General features: G+C 46.4%; 2 protein-coding genes across 5 annotated transcripts in view; one reads left to right on the forward strand and one right to left on the reverse strand.

Moving 5' to 3' along the window:
- Window positions 1-15,000, reverse strand: part of LOC110539068 (NLR family CARD domain-containing protein 3) — a 1,005,455-nt gene that overhangs the window by 283,931 nt on the left and 706,524 nt on the right. The gene's annotated exons all lie outside the window — the stretch shown is intronic.
- LOC110515014 (RNA binding protein fox-1 homolog 1-like) overlaps window positions 1-15,000 on the forward strand; it is an 87,169-nt gene that overhangs the window by 4,155 nt on the left and 68,014 nt on the right. For all 4 annotated transcript variants that reach the window (XM_036939616.1, XM_036939617.1, XM_036939618.1 and 1 more), the window contains exon 2: window positions 3,033-3,278. In XM_036939616.1, the coding sequence (XP_036795511.1) occupies window positions 3,033-3,278 (246 nt within the window). The remainder of the gene's footprint in view (window positions 1-3,032; window positions 3,279-15,000) is intronic.

A 15,000-nucleotide genomic window follows, 5' to 3' on the forward strand; every position in this document is an offset into this window, starting at 1 on the left:
TAATAGATGGTGGTGTGAGAGAAGCCTGCTAGTATAATAGATGGTGGTGTAGGAGAAGCCTGCTAGTATAATAGATGGTGGTGTAGGAGAAGCCTGCTAGTAAAATAGATGGTGGTGTGAGAGAAGCCTGCTAGTATAATAGATGGTGGTGTAGGAGAAGCCTGCTAGTATAATAGATGGTGGTGTGAGAGAAGCCTGCTAGTATAATAGATGGTGGTGTAGGAGAAGCCTGCTAGTATAATAGATGGTGGTGTAGGAGAAGCCTGCTAGTAAAATAGATGGTGGTGTAAGAGAAGTCTGCTAGTATAATAGATGGTGGTGTAGGAGAAGCCTGCTAGTATAATAGATGGTGGTGTAGGAGAAGCCTGCTAGTAAAATAGATGGTGGTGTAGGAGAAGCCTGCTAGTAAAATAGATGGTGGTGTAAGAGAAAGAGAAGCCTGCTAGTAAAATAGATGGTGGTGTAGGAGAAGCCTGCTAGTAAAATAGATGGTGGTGTGAGAGAAGCCTGCCAGTATAATAGATGGTGGTGTGAGAGAAGCCTGCTAGTATAATAGATGGTGGTGTAGGAGAAGCCTGCTAGTATAATAGATGGTGGTGTAGGAGAAGCCTGCTAGTATAATAGATGCTGGTGTAGGAGAAGCCTGCTAGTAAAATAGATGGTGGTGTAGGAGAAGCCTGCTAGTATAATAGATGCTGGTGTAGGAGAAGCCTGCTAGTATAATAGATGGTGGTGTGAGAGAAGCCTGCTAGTATAATAGATGGTGGTGTAGGAGAAGCCTGCTAGTATAATAGATGGTGGTGTGAGAGAAGCCTGCTAGTATAATAGATGGTGGTGTAGGAGAAGCCTGGTAGTAAAATAGATGGTGGTGTAGGAGAAGCCTGCTAGTATAATAGATGGTGGTGTAGGAGAAGCCTGCTAGTATAATAGATGGTGGTGTAGGAGAAGCCTGCTAGTATAATAGATGGTGGTGTAGGAGAAGCCTGCTAGTATAATAGATGGTGGTGGTGTAGGAGAAGCCTGCTAGTATAATAGATGGTGGTGTGAGAGAAGCCTGCTAGTATAATAGATGGTTGTTTGAGAGAAGCCTGCTAGTATAATAGATGGTGGTGTGAGAGAAGCCTGCTAGTATAATAGATGGTGGTGTAGGAGAAGCCTGCTAATATAATAGATGGTGGTGTAGGAGAAGCCTGCTAGTAAAATAGATGGTGGTGTAGGAGAAGCCTGCTAGTATAATAGATGGTGGTGTAGGAGAAGCCTGCTAGTATAATAGATGCTGGTGTAGGAGAAGCCTCCTAGTATAATAGATGGTGGTGTGAGAGAAGCCTGCTAGTATAATAGATGGTGGTGTAGGAGAAGCCTGCTAGTACAATAGATGGTGGTGTAGGAGAAGCCTGCTAGTATAATAGATGGTGGTTTAGGAGAAGCCTGCTGGTATAATAGATGGTGGTGTAGGAGAAGCCTGCTAGTATAATAGATGGTGGTTTAGGAGAAGCCTGCTGGTATAATAGATGGTGGTGTGAAAGTAGTGAACTATATATGGAATAAGGTGCCTTTGTTTAATGGGCAAATCATTCACTAAACCCTAAACTAAATCTTGCAATAAATAATTTGGAAATTGAGCAAGTTGAGGTGACTAAACTGCTTGGAAGAGCCGAAGTGGGTTTTAAACAAGGACACATTTTACAGAGTAGCACCACACGCACACACACACACACACACAGACACACACACACACACACACACACACACACACACACACACACACACACACACACACACACACACACACACACACACACACACACACACACACACACACACACACACACACACACACACACACACACACACACACACACACACCCACAAAGTGTTTGCATTGTCCTCATGCTTCTTCGTATTTTAATTCAGGACCTTTCTGGAGGTGGCTGCTGTAGTACTCAGAGAGGCTTCTTCTTGGGAGTGTGTGTGTAGTAATGACTGAATGGAGTGTGTCTGAGCATCCACAGTAGTTATTGGTTTATCATGCTACAAATCACTATGAGACTGACCTGACTAACTGGTTGGCTAGTTAGCCGGTTGGCTGACTGGCTTATTGATTGACTGTATTGCTGTCCGTTAGACTGATTGGTTAGCTGGCTGGTTGGTTGACTGGCTTATTGATTGACTGTATTGCTGTCCTACTGACTGATTGGTTAGCTGGCTGGTTTGGCTGGCTTATTGATTGACTGGCTGGTTGGTTGACTTACTGACCTGACTGGCTGGTTGGTTGACTGGCTGGTTGACTTACTGACCTGACTGGCTGGTTGGTTGACTGGCTGGTTGACTTACTGACCTGACTGGCTGGTTGGTTGACTGGCTGGTTGACTTACTGACCTGACTGGCTGGTTGGTTGACTGGTTGGTTGACTTACTGACCTGACTGGCTGGTTGGTTGACTGGCTGGTTGACTTACTGAGCTGACTGGCTGGTTGGTTGACTGGCTGGTTGACTTACTGACCTGACTGGCTGGTTGGTTGACTGGTTGGTTGACTTACTGATCTGACTGGCTGGTTGGTTGACTGGCTGGTTGACTTACTGACCTGACTAGCTGGTTGGTTGACTGGCTGGCTGGTTGACTTACTGACCTGACTGGCTGGTTTGTTGACTGGCTGGTTAACTTACTGACCTGACTAGCTGGTTGGTTGACTGGCTGGCTGGTTGACTTACTGACCTGACTGGCTGGTTTGTTGACTGGCTGGTTGGTTGACTTACTGACCTGACTGGCTGGCTGGATGACTGGCTGGTTGACCTACTGACCTGACTGGCTGGTTGGTTGACTGGCTGGTTGGTTGACTGGCTGATTGACTTACTGACCTGACTGGCTGGTTGGTTGACTTACTGACCTGACTGGCTGGTTGGTTGACTGGCTGGCAGGTTGACTTACTGACTGGCTGACTGAATGGATGACTGGCTGACTTTTTTGCATTAATTGTTCAATCTGGTCTGGTACTAACTCTCTCCCCCTCTCTCCCTCCTCTCCCCCTATAGGGTAACCAGGAGGCCCCTCCCCCTCCAGACTCCAGGACTCAGCCGTACCCCTCCGCCCAATTCGCCCCCCCTCAGAACGGCCTGCCCGCTGAGTTCACCGCCTCACACCCTCACCCTGCGCCCCCCGACTACACAGGACAGCCCTCCGTCAGCGAACACCCCCTCAACATGTACCCCACTTCACAGAACCACAGTGAACAGAGTGGACAGGACACCAGCATACAGACCGTCTCAGCCACAGCCACAGTAAGACATCTCTACTTCATTACAACATCTTGAATATATTACTGTTACTGGCATACTGTATGTTAATGTTATATATTACTGTTATATATTACTCTTTTATACAACAGGTGGGTCTAATCCTGAATGCTGATTGGTTAGCACCGGCTAAATCTATAATGTTAAAATGCCCATTTACTCTGTTCCATCTGACTGCGCAATCCACTATCTCATCAGCCCAGCCAGGCAATTTATAAACTTGATCTCCCCTACAAAAGGCATCTAGACATTATCTCACATTTCTTTAAGACTAACATTTAGTTTTCAACAGCGGAGATTTATATAAATCTTGCTGCCTGTCGCTCTGACATTTACAACATTGTTTCAATATTTAAATTTGATCTCCAGCTGTCGCATAGTAATGAACGTGTCGGGAGTCGGGACGAGACCTGCGGGCAGGCAGCGTTTCTCAGCCCGTCGAAATCCTGAATCAGATGGCATCATTTTTATGGGATAAACCTAACACAAAGACATGGAAATGGAAAAAAGGGGTAAAACAAAATGAAGTGCAGCTAGTTTACAGTCTTTCCAGCTTCCTCTTGAAGTGGTTGTGTTAGCTGTTGTTGTTGGCTAGCTCCTCTTGAGGTGATTGTGTTAGCTGTTGTTGTTGGCTAGCTCCTCTTGAGGTGGTTGTGTTAGCTGTTGTTGTTGGCTAGCTCCTCTTGAAGTGGTTGTGTTAGCTGTTGTTGTTGGCTAGCTCCTCTTGAAGTGGTTGTGTTAGCTGTTGTTGTTGGCTAGCTCCTCTTGAGGTGATTGTGTTAGCTGTTGTTGTTGGCTAGCTCCTCTTGAGGTGATTGTGTTAGCTGTTGTTGTTGGCTAGCTCCTCTTGAGGTGATTGTGTTAGCTTTTGTTGTTGGCTAGCTCCTCTTGAAGTGGTTGTGTTAGCTGTTGTTGTTGGCTAGCTCCTCTTGAAGTGGTTGTGTTAGCTGTTGTTGTTGGCTAGCTTCCTCTTGATGTGGTTGTGTTAGCTGTTGTTGTTGGCTAGCTCCTCTTGAAGTGGTTGTGTTGTGCTGTTGTTGTTGGCTAGCTCCTCTTGAGGTGATTGTGTTAGCTGTTGTTGTTGGCTAGCTCCTCTTGAGGTGATTGTGTTAGCTGTTGTTGTTGGCTAGCTCCTCTTGAGGTGATTGTGTTAGCTGTTGTTGTTGGCTAGCTCCTCTTGAGGTGATTGTGTTAGCTGTTGTTGTTTGTCTAGCTCCTCTTGAGGTGGTTGTGTTAGCTGTTGTTGTTGGCTAGCTCCTCTTGAAGTGGTTGTGTTAGCTGTTGTTGTTGGCTAGCTCCTCTGATCAACAGGGTACATTTTCTTTCCTCATTGTTATGGATGTATCCATATGAATGTCACTAGAAAACAGCCTAAACAGCTGCTTTGCTGTAGGACATTGAGACTTGTCCCGAAGCCACTCATGCATTGTCTTGGCTGTGTGCTTAGGGTCGTTGTCCTGATGGAAGATGAACCTTCGTCCCAGTGTGACGTCCTGAGCGCTCTGGAGCAGGTTTTCATCAAGGAACTTTCAGTACTTTGCTCCGTTCTTCTTTGTCTCGATCCTAACGAGTCTACCAGTTCCTGTCGCTGAAAAACATCCCCACAGCATGATGCTGCCACCACCATGCTTCACTGTAGGGATGGTGCCAGGTTTCCTCCAGACGTGACACTGGGAATTCAGGCCAAAGAGTACTGGTTTCATCAGACCAGAGGTCTGAGAGTCTGTTGGTGCCTTTTGGCAAACACCAAGCGGACTGTGGTGTGCCTTTTACAGAGGAGTGTCTTCTGTCTGGCCACTCTACCATAAAGGCCTGATTTGTGGAGTGCTGTAGAGATGGTTGTCCTTCCCATCTTCCCATTCCCATCTCCACAGAGTAACTCTGGGGCTCTGTCAGAGTGACCATCGGGTTGTTGGTCACCTCCCTGACCAAGGCCCTTCTCCCCTGATTGCTCAGTTTGGCCGGGAGACCAGCTCTGGAAAGGTATTGGTGGTTCCAAACTTCTTCACTTCCAGAATGATGGAGGCCACTGTGATCTTGGGGACCTTCAATGTTGCAGACCTTTTTTTGGTACCCTTCCCCAGATCTGTGCCTCGACACAATCCTGTCTTGGAGCTCTAGGTCAATTCCTTCAACCTCATGGCTTGGTTTTTTGCTCTGACATGCACTGTCAACTGTGGAACCTTATATAGACAGGTGTGAGCCTTTCCAAATCATGTCCAATCAATTGAATTTACCACAGATGGACTCCAATCAAGTTGTAGAAGCATCTCAAGGATGATCAATGCAGTAGTACATTGATCTAAGTGGTGCATTGATCCACCGTCGTCCGGGCTTGGCCGGTGTAGGCCGTCATTGTAAATAAGAGTTTGTTCTCAACTGACTGTTTGCGTTTGGTCATTATGGGGTATTGTGATGTCAGTATGGGGTATTGTGATGTCAGTATGGGGTATTGTGATGTCATTATGGGGTATTGTGTAGATTGACAAGTCTTTTTTATTCATTTAATCCATATCAGAATAAGGAAGGCCCTGTATTACTGTTATATATTGCCGTTGTATATTACTGTTATATAATACTTTTGTATACACCAGATCGTCTCGGCCATAGTAAGGCGTGTGTGTGTGTGTGTGTGTGTGTGTGTGTGTGTGTGTGTGTGTGTGTGTGTGTGTGTGTGTGTGTGTGTGTGTGTGTGTGTGTGTGTGTGTGTGTTTGTGTGTGTGTGTGTGTGCATGCGTGCGTGCGTGTACACTATACCCTTCACAAGGCTGCAGAATTGGACCTAGTGTACACTATACCCTTCACAAGGCTGCAGAATTGGACCTAGTGTACACTATACCCTTCATAAGGATGCAGATTTGGACCTAGTGTACACTATACCCTTCACAGGGCTGCAGAATTGGACCTAGTGTACACTATACCCTTCATAAGGATGTAGATTTGGACCTAGTGTACACTATACCCTTCACAGGGCTGCAGAATTGGACCTAGTGCACACTATACCCTTCACAAGGCTGCATAATTGTACCTAGTGTACACTATACCCTTCACAAGGATGCAGAATTGGACCTAGTGTACACTATACCCTTCACAAGGATGCAGAATTGGACCTAGTGTACACTATTCTCCTCAAAGCACTAGGTTATCCGAGGCCTTCACAGCAGGTCTCAAGCTGTGTTCTGATTCGTTGTTTCATTAATAGAATTCATCTGATTTTGAAAGCTGTTTTTTGGAATGCTTCTGTCTAGACACAAACATCCTGTGGTAGTCATTTGATTTATCATCCCTCTCTCTCTCTCTCTCTATCATAAATATGTATATTGCCATTCACCCAGAGTGCAATACAATCCCGTATTAGTTTGCATGGTAATGAGAAATATTTTCTCCCTCAAAGCACTGAGAAAAACGCTTAGTTTTTATTTTCTTGTTTGTCTTTTTAAAGTTGTTTCATTCATGTGTTATTAGTCTTTAGCTTGGAAGGAGAGAACTAGGAGAAGAGAAGAGAGAAGGAGAGAACTAGGAGAAGAGAAGAGAGAAGGAGAGAACTAGGAGAAGAGAAGAGAGAAGGAGAGAACTAGGAGAAGAGAAGTGGTGAAGGAGAGAACTAGGAGAAGAGAAGTGATGAAGGAGAGAACTAGGAGAAGAGAAGAGAGAAGGAGAGAACTAGGAGAAGAGAAGAGAGAAGGAGAGAACTAGGAGAAGAGAAGTGGTGAAGGAGAGAACTAGGAGAAGAGAAGTGATGAACGAGAGAACTAGGAGAAGAGAAGTGGTGAAGGAGAGAACTTGGAGAAGAGAATTTGTGAAGGAGAGAACTAGGAGAAGAGAAGTGATGAAGGAGAGAACTAGGAGAAGAGAAGTGGTGAAGGAGAGAACTAGGAGAAGAGAAGTGGTGAAGGAGAGAACTAGGAGAAGAGAAGTGATGATCGAGAGAACTAGGAGAAGAGAAGTGATGAACGAGAGAACTAGGAGAAGAGAAGTGATGAAGGAGAGAACTAGGAGAAGAGAAGTGATGAAGGAGAGAACTAGGAGAAGAGAAGTGGTGAAGGAGAGAACTAGGAGAAGAGAAGTGATGATCGAGAGAACTAGGAGAAGAGAAGTGATGAACGAGAGAACTAGGAGAAGAGAAGTGATGAAGGAGAGAACTAGGAGAAGAGAAGTGATGAAGGAGAGAACTAGGAGAAGAGAAGTGGTGAAGGAGAGAACTAGGAGAAGAGAAGTGGTGAAGGAGAGAACTAGGAGAAGAGAAGTGGTGAAGGAGAGAACTAGGAGAAGAGAAGTAATGAAGGAGAGAACTAGGAGAAGAGAAGTGGTGAAGGAGAGAACTAGGAGAAGAGAAGTAATGAAGGAGAGAACTAGGAGAAGAAAAGTGGTGAAGGAGAGAACTAGGAGAAGAGAAGTAATGAAGGAGAGAACTAGGAGAAGAGAAGTGATGAAGGAGAGAGGGGAGACAGAGAGAGATGGAGTCAGAGGAGGGGGGAGAGACGGAGAGAGGGGAGAGGAAGAGAGAAGGAGAGAGCGCAGAGGGAGAGAGACTGAGAGAGGGGAGAAGGAGAGAGACGGAGAGGGAGAGAGGGGAGAGGGAGAGAGGGGAGAGACGGAGTCAGAGGGTTTGAGAGAGGGGAGAAGGAGAGAGTGCAGAGGGAGAGAGACTGAGAGAGGGGAGAAGGAGAGAGGGAGAGAGGGGAGATGGAGGGAGGGGAGATGGAGGAGAGGGGAGATGGAGGAGAGGGGAGAGGGAGAGAGGGGAGATGGAGGAGAGGGGAGATGGAGAGAGGGGAGAGGGAGAGAGGGGAGAGGGAGAGAGGGAGTAGCATCACACTTCTCATAACTCTAGTAGAGGAAAGACACAGAGCAGGAAAATGAGTTGTACATCTGGAAAACCTCTCCCTCTCCTTTCCCCCTCATACACTCATTACCCCGCCCCCACGTCTGTCTTTATATTTCTCTCTCCGTCTTACACTCCCGCTCACACTTAATCAACCCTCTCCTTTCCCTGTTTCTTTAGTCCGCTTTCCCACTCTGTCTATCTCTATCCCACTCACCCCCCTCTCTATTTCTCTCACTCGCTCTATAGTCTGAGTCTATATGTTGAGGCACGAGAGAGAGAGAGAGAGAGAGAGAGAGAGAGAGAGAGAGAGAGGTGGGGGGAGTAGAGAGAGAGAGAGAGAGAGGTGGGGGGAGTAGAGAGAGAGAGGTGGGGGGAGTAGAGAGAGAGAGAGAGAGAGAGAGAGGTGGGGGGAGTAGAGAGAGAGAGAGAGAGAGAGGTGGGGGAGTAGAGAGAGATTACCTCATCTGGCTGGCCTGTTTATAGAGTGACGTCATCCCCCACTCCACTGTCTGCTCTCTGTTAAAGTAGCGAGAGAGAGAGAGAGAGAGAGAGAGAGAGAGAGAGACTGAGACAGTGAGTGAGAGACAGAGAGTGAGAGATAGAGAGTGAGAGAGAGAGACTGAGACAGCGAGTGAGAGACAGAGAGTGAGAGACAGAGAGTGAGAGAGAGAGAGAGAGTGAGAGAGAGAGAGAGACAGAGAGAGAGACAGAGAGAGAGAGAGAGAGAGAGTGAGACTGAGAGAGAGAGAGAGAGAGAGAGAGAGAGAGATAGACAGAGAGACAGAGAGAGAGAGAGAGAGAGAGAGAGAGACAGAGAGAGAGAGAGAGAGAGAGAGAGAGAGAGAGAGAGAGAGAGAGAGAGAGAGAGAGACAGAGAGACAGAGAGAGAGAGAATGCCATCACACCAGCAAGATGTGTGACCTTTGCCACAAGAAAAGGTCAACCAGTGAAGAATAAACACATTGATGTTTATTTTCCCTTTATACTTTAACCATGTGTACATCGTTACAACACTGCATATATACATAATGACATTTAGAATGTCTTTATTGTTTTGAAACTTCTGTGAGTGTAATGTTTACTGTTCATTTTTATTGTTTATTTCACTTTTGCATATTATCTACCTCACTTGCTTTGGCAATGTTAACACATGTTTCCCATGCCAATAAAGCCCTTGAATTGAATTGAGAGAGAGAGAGAGAGACAAACACCGACCTGGAGGTAACAGCATCCCCTCCCCAATATGCCCCCCTTGACACAACTACAACAAAACAAAACTGGGTTACAACTCATTCAGACGCTGGGTATGTACATAGTCGTACATATAGGCTACATGGTAGGCTCCGAGGGGACTCCTATGGTAGGTACACCTATAGCTCACCTCTTGGCAGTAGTTCTGTTGTCACTGACCTCAACCCAGAGTCTCTCAGAGCGTTCACAGTCAGGCAACTAACACCCCCAATCAGATCACAGCAAAATCACAGTCGTCCGGGTTTGGCCAGTAATAATTAAGAATTTGTTCTTTAACTGACTTGTCTAGTTAAATAAAGGTTAAATTAACACATACAGTCTACTTTAACAGAGCAAAACTCAATCATGAGGCATCGAAGCCAAAGGATCTGAGTAATATTAAGAAATGCTGTAGATGGAAGGAATGTAGTGTAGAAACCTACCCAGAAAACAATTAGGCAACAACACATCCCTTTTAGACAACTTCCTGGACGTGAAAGCCTAAAGTGTATTTTTGACATTACAAATCTAATCTAAATCTAAACGTGTCTCATGAAGAATGCAGTACAAATATCACCCCCCCAAGAGATGCTAATCTCTGTAACTCTAGCGTCTATAACTCTCTCATTCATTATTATTCATGATTCATTCAGGATGATCTGTAACCATGGTAGCATCCACATTAATGTAGAAGTGTTTAAAAACATATATTCCTATTTACAATAAGAAGTGACTCCAAAATGACACAATACATTATTTACCCTTCATTTCTATTGGGCACCAAATAATCTGAAACAACCAAAACAAACAGCAAATGCATCCAACCAGTTTATAGAGTCACAAGCTTGATGTAGTCACTGTTTGCTAGAAATATGGGACTAAATACTCAACTTTAAACTACTTTAAGAATTTGTCCCAATACCTTTGGTCCCCTAAAATGTGAGGACTATGTACAAGAAGTGCTGTAGTATCTAAACGGTTCACCCGATATGGATGAAAATACCCTCAAATTAAAGCCGACAGTCTGCACTTTAACCTCATAGTCATTGTATCATTTCAAAGTGCTGGAGTACAGAGCCACAACAACAAAACAATGTGGCCCGATGCCTTTGGAGCTCACTGTAAATGTTACATAGACTGAAGTTGTTGCCCTGTTTCACTCCCATGGAAAACACATGCTAGAGGACTGGGTCTATAGGGTATATAGACAGTAGAGGACTGGGTCTATAGGGTATATAGACAGTAGAGGACTGGGTCTATAGGGTATATAGACAGCAGAGGACTGGGTCTATAGGGTATATAGACAGTAGAGGACTGGGTATATAGACAGTAGAGGACTGGGTCTATAGGATATATAGACAGTAGCGGACTGGGTCTATAGGGTCTATAGACAGTAGAGGACTGGGTCTATAGGGTATATAGACAGTAGAGGACTGGGGTCTATAGGGTATATAGACAGTAGAGGACTGGGTCTATAGGGTATATAGACAGTAGAGGACTGGGTCTATAGGGTATATAGACAGTAGAGGACTGGGTCTATAGGGTATATAGACAGTAGAGGACTGGGTCTATAGGGTATATAGACAGTAGAGGACTGGGTCTATAGGGTATATAGACAGTAGAGGACTGGGTCTATAGGGTATATAGACAGTAGAGGACTGGGTCTATAGGGTATATAGACAGTAGAGGACTGGGTCTATAGGGTATATAGACAGTAGAGGACTGGGTTTATAGGGTATATAGACAGTAGAGGACTGGGTCTATAGGGTATATAGACAGTAGAGGACTGGGTCTATAGGGTATATGGACAGTAGCGGACTGGGTCTATAGGGTCTATAGACAGTAGAGGACTGGGTCTATAGGGTATATAGACAGTAGAGGACTGGGGTCTATAGGGTATATAGACAGTAGAGGACTGGGTCTATAGGGTCTATAGACAGTAGAGGACTGGGTCTATAGGGTATATAGACAGTAGAGGACTGGGTCTATAGGGTATATAGACAGTAGAGGACTGGGTCTATAGGGTATATAGACAGTAGAGGACTGGGTCTACAGGGTATATAGACAGTAGAGGACTGGGTCTATAGGGTATAGAGACAGTAGAGGACTGGGTCTATAGGATATATAGACAGTAGAGGACTGGGTCTATAGGGTATATAGACAGTAGAGGACTGGGTCTATAGGATATATAGACAGTAGAGGACTGGGTCTATAGGTTATATAGACAGTAGAGGACTGGGTCTATAGGGTATATAGACAGTAGAGGACTGGGTCTATAGGGTATATAGACAGTAGAGGACTGGGTCTATAGGGTATATAGACAGTAGAGGACTGGGTCTATAGGGTATATAGACAGTAGAGGATTGGGTCTATAGGGTATATAGACAGTAGAGGACTGGGTCTATAGGGTATATAGACAGTAGAGGACTGGGTCTATAGGGTATATAGACAGTAGAGGACTGGGTCTATAGGGTATATAGACAGTAGAGGACTGGGTCTATAGGGTATATAGACAGTAGAGGACTGGGTCTATAGGGTATATAGACAGTAGAGGACTGGGTCTCTCTATAGGATATATAGACAGTAGAGGACTGGGTCTATAGGGTATATAGACAGTAGAGGACTGGGTCTATAGGGTATATAGACAGTAGAGGACTGGGTCTATAGGGTATATAGACAGTAGACGACTGGGTCTATAGGGTATATAGACAGTAGAGGACTGGGTCTATAGGGTATATAGACAGTAGAGGACTGGGTCTATAGGGTATATAGACAGTAGAGGACTGGGTCTATAGGGTATATAGACAGTAGAGGACTGGGTCTATAGGGTATATAGACAGTAGAGGACTGGGTCTATAGGGTATATAGACAGTAGAGGACTGGGTCTATAGGGTATATAGACAGTAGAGGACTGGGTCTATAGGATATATAGACAGTAGAGGACTGGGTCTATAGGGTATATAGACAGTAGAGGACTGGGTCTATAGGGTATATAGACAGTAGAGGACTGGGTCTATAGGGTATATAGACAGTAGAGGACTGGGTCTATAGGGTATATAGACAGTAGAGGACTGGGTCTATAGGGTATATAGACAGTAGAGGACTGGGTCTATAGGGTATATAGACAGTAGAGGACTGGGTCTATAGGGTATATAGACAGTAGAGGACTGGGTCTATAGGGTATATAGACAGTAGAGGACTAGGTCTATAGGGTATATAGACAGTAGAGGACTGGGTCTATAGGGTATATAGACAGTAGAGGACTGGGTCTATAGGGTATATAGACAGTAGAGGACTGGGTCTATAGGGTATATAGACAGTAGAGGACTGGGTCTATAGGGTATATAGACAGTAGAGGACTGGGTCTATAGGGTATATAGACAGTAGAGGACTGGGTCTATAGGGTATATAGACAGTAGAGGACTGGGTCTATAGGGTATATAGACAGTAGAGGACTGGGTCTATAGGGTATATAGACAGTAGAGGACTGGGTCTATAGGGTATATAGACAGTAGAGGACTGGGTCTATAGGGTATATAGACAGTAGAGGACTGGGTCTATAGGGTATATAGACAGTAGAGGACTGGGTATATAGACAGTAGGAAAACACATGCTCATTTCCCATGTTAACTGTATATTAGTTATTAGTGTTGATTTGATGATGTGTTTTTCCACCTACACCACATTCATGTGAAATGTCAAACTAAATCAAAGGCTTTTTTGGAAACACGCAACGCAGGTTTATCAATTATAGTGGGTGGAGGATAAAAGAGATCTGATATTCAATATGTTAGGAATCCAATTTATCTCCCTCCCTCCCTAGAGTCTCAGTTCTCTCCAGTCATCAGTGTCTGTTTCTCTCTCTCTCCCTCCGCCCCTCCCTCCCTCCCTAGAGTCTCAGTTCTCTCCAGTCATCAGTGTCTGTTTCTCTCTCCCTCTGCCCCTCCCTCCCTAGAGTCTCAGTTCTCTCCAGTCATCAGTGTCTGTTTCTCTCTCCCTCCGCCCCTCCCTCCCTCCCTAGAGTCTCAGTTCTCTCCAGTCATCAGTGTCTGTTTCTCTCTCTCTTCCTCCGCCCCTCCCTCCCTCCCTAGAGTCTCAGTTCTCTCCAGTCATCAGTGTCTGTCTCTCTCTCTCTCCCTCCGCCCCTCCCTCCCTCCCTAGAGTCTCAGTTCTCTCCAGTCATCAGTGTCTGTTTCTCTCTCTCTCCCTCCGCCCCTCCCTCCCTCCCTAGAGTCTCAGTTCTCTCCAGTCATCAGTGTCTGTTTCTCTCTCCCTCTGCCCCTCCCTCCCTCCCTAGAGTCTCAGTTCTCTCCAGTCATCAGTGTCTGTCTCTCTCTCTCCCTCCGCCCCTCCCTCCCTCCCTAGAGTCTCAGTTCTCTCCAGTCATCAGTGTCTGTTTCTCTCTCTCTCCCTCCGCCCCTCCCTCCCTCCCTAGAGTCTCAGTTCTCTCCAGTCATCAGTGTCTGTTTCTCTCTCCCTCTGCCCCTCCCTCCCTCCCTAGAGTCTCAGTTCTCTCCAGTCATCAGTGTCTGTCTCTCTCTCTCTCCCTCCGCCCCTCCCTCCCTCCCTAGAGTCTCAGTTCTCTCCAGTCATCAGTGTCTGTCTCTCTCTCTCTCCCTCCGCCCCTCCCTCCCTCCCTAGAGTCTCAGTTCTCTCCAGTCATCAGTGTCTGTTTCTCTCTCCCTCCGCCCCTCCCTCCCTCCCTAGAGTCTCAGTTCTCTCCAGTCATCAGTGTCTGTTTCTCTCTCCCTCTGCCCCTCCCTCCCTCCCTAGAGTCTCAGTTCTCTCCAGTCATCAGTGTCTGTTTCTCTCTCCCTCTGCCCCTCCCTCCCTCCCTAGAGTCTCAGTTCTCTCCAGTCATCAGTGTCTGTTTCTCTCTCTCTCCCTCCACCCCTCCCTCCTTCCCTAGAGTCTCAGTTCTCTCCAGTCATCAGTGTCTGTTTCTCTCTCCCTCTGCCCCTCCCTCCCTCCCTAGAGTCTCAGTTCTCTCCAGTCATCAGTGTCTGTTTCTCTCTCTCTCCCTCCGCCCCTCCCTCCCTCCCTAGAGTCTCAGTTCTCTCCAGTCATCAGTGTCTGTTTCTCTCTCTCTCCCTCCGCCCCTCCCTCCCTCCCTAGAGTCTCAGTTCTCTCCAGTCATCAGTGTCTGTTTCTCTCTCTCTCCCTCCGCCCCTCCCTCCTTCCCTACAGTCTCAGTTCTTTCCAGTCATCAGTGTCTGTTTCTCTCTCCCTCCACACCTCCCTCCCTCCCTAGAGTCTCAGTTCTCTCCAGTCATCAGTGTCTGTTTCTCTCTCTCTCCCTCCACACCTCCCTCCCTCCCTAGAGTCTCAGTTCTCTCCAGTCATCAGTGTCTGTTTCTCTCTCGCTCCGCCCCTCCCTCCCTCCCTAGAGTCTCAGTTCTCTCCAGTCATCAGTGTCTGTCTCTCTCTCTCTCCCTCCGCCCCTCCCTCCCTCCCTAGAGTCTCAGTTCTCTCCAGTCATCAGTGTCTGTTTCTCTCTCTCTTCCTCCGCCCCTCCCTCCCTCCCTAGAGTCTCAGTTCTCTCCAGTCATCAGTGTCTGTCTCTCTCTCTCTCCCTCCGCCCCTCCCTCCTTCCCTAGAGTCTCAGTTCTCTCCAGTCATCAGTGTCTGTTTCTCTCTCCCTCTGCCCCT

Source organism: Oncorhynchus mykiss, chromosome 12, assembly GCF_013265735.2.
Source record: "Oncorhynchus mykiss isolate Arlee chromosome 12, USDA_OmykA_1.1, whole genome shotgun sequence".
Lineage (NCBI taxonomy): Eukaryota > Metazoa > Chordata > Actinopteri > Salmoniformes > Salmonidae > Oncorhynchus > Oncorhynchus mykiss.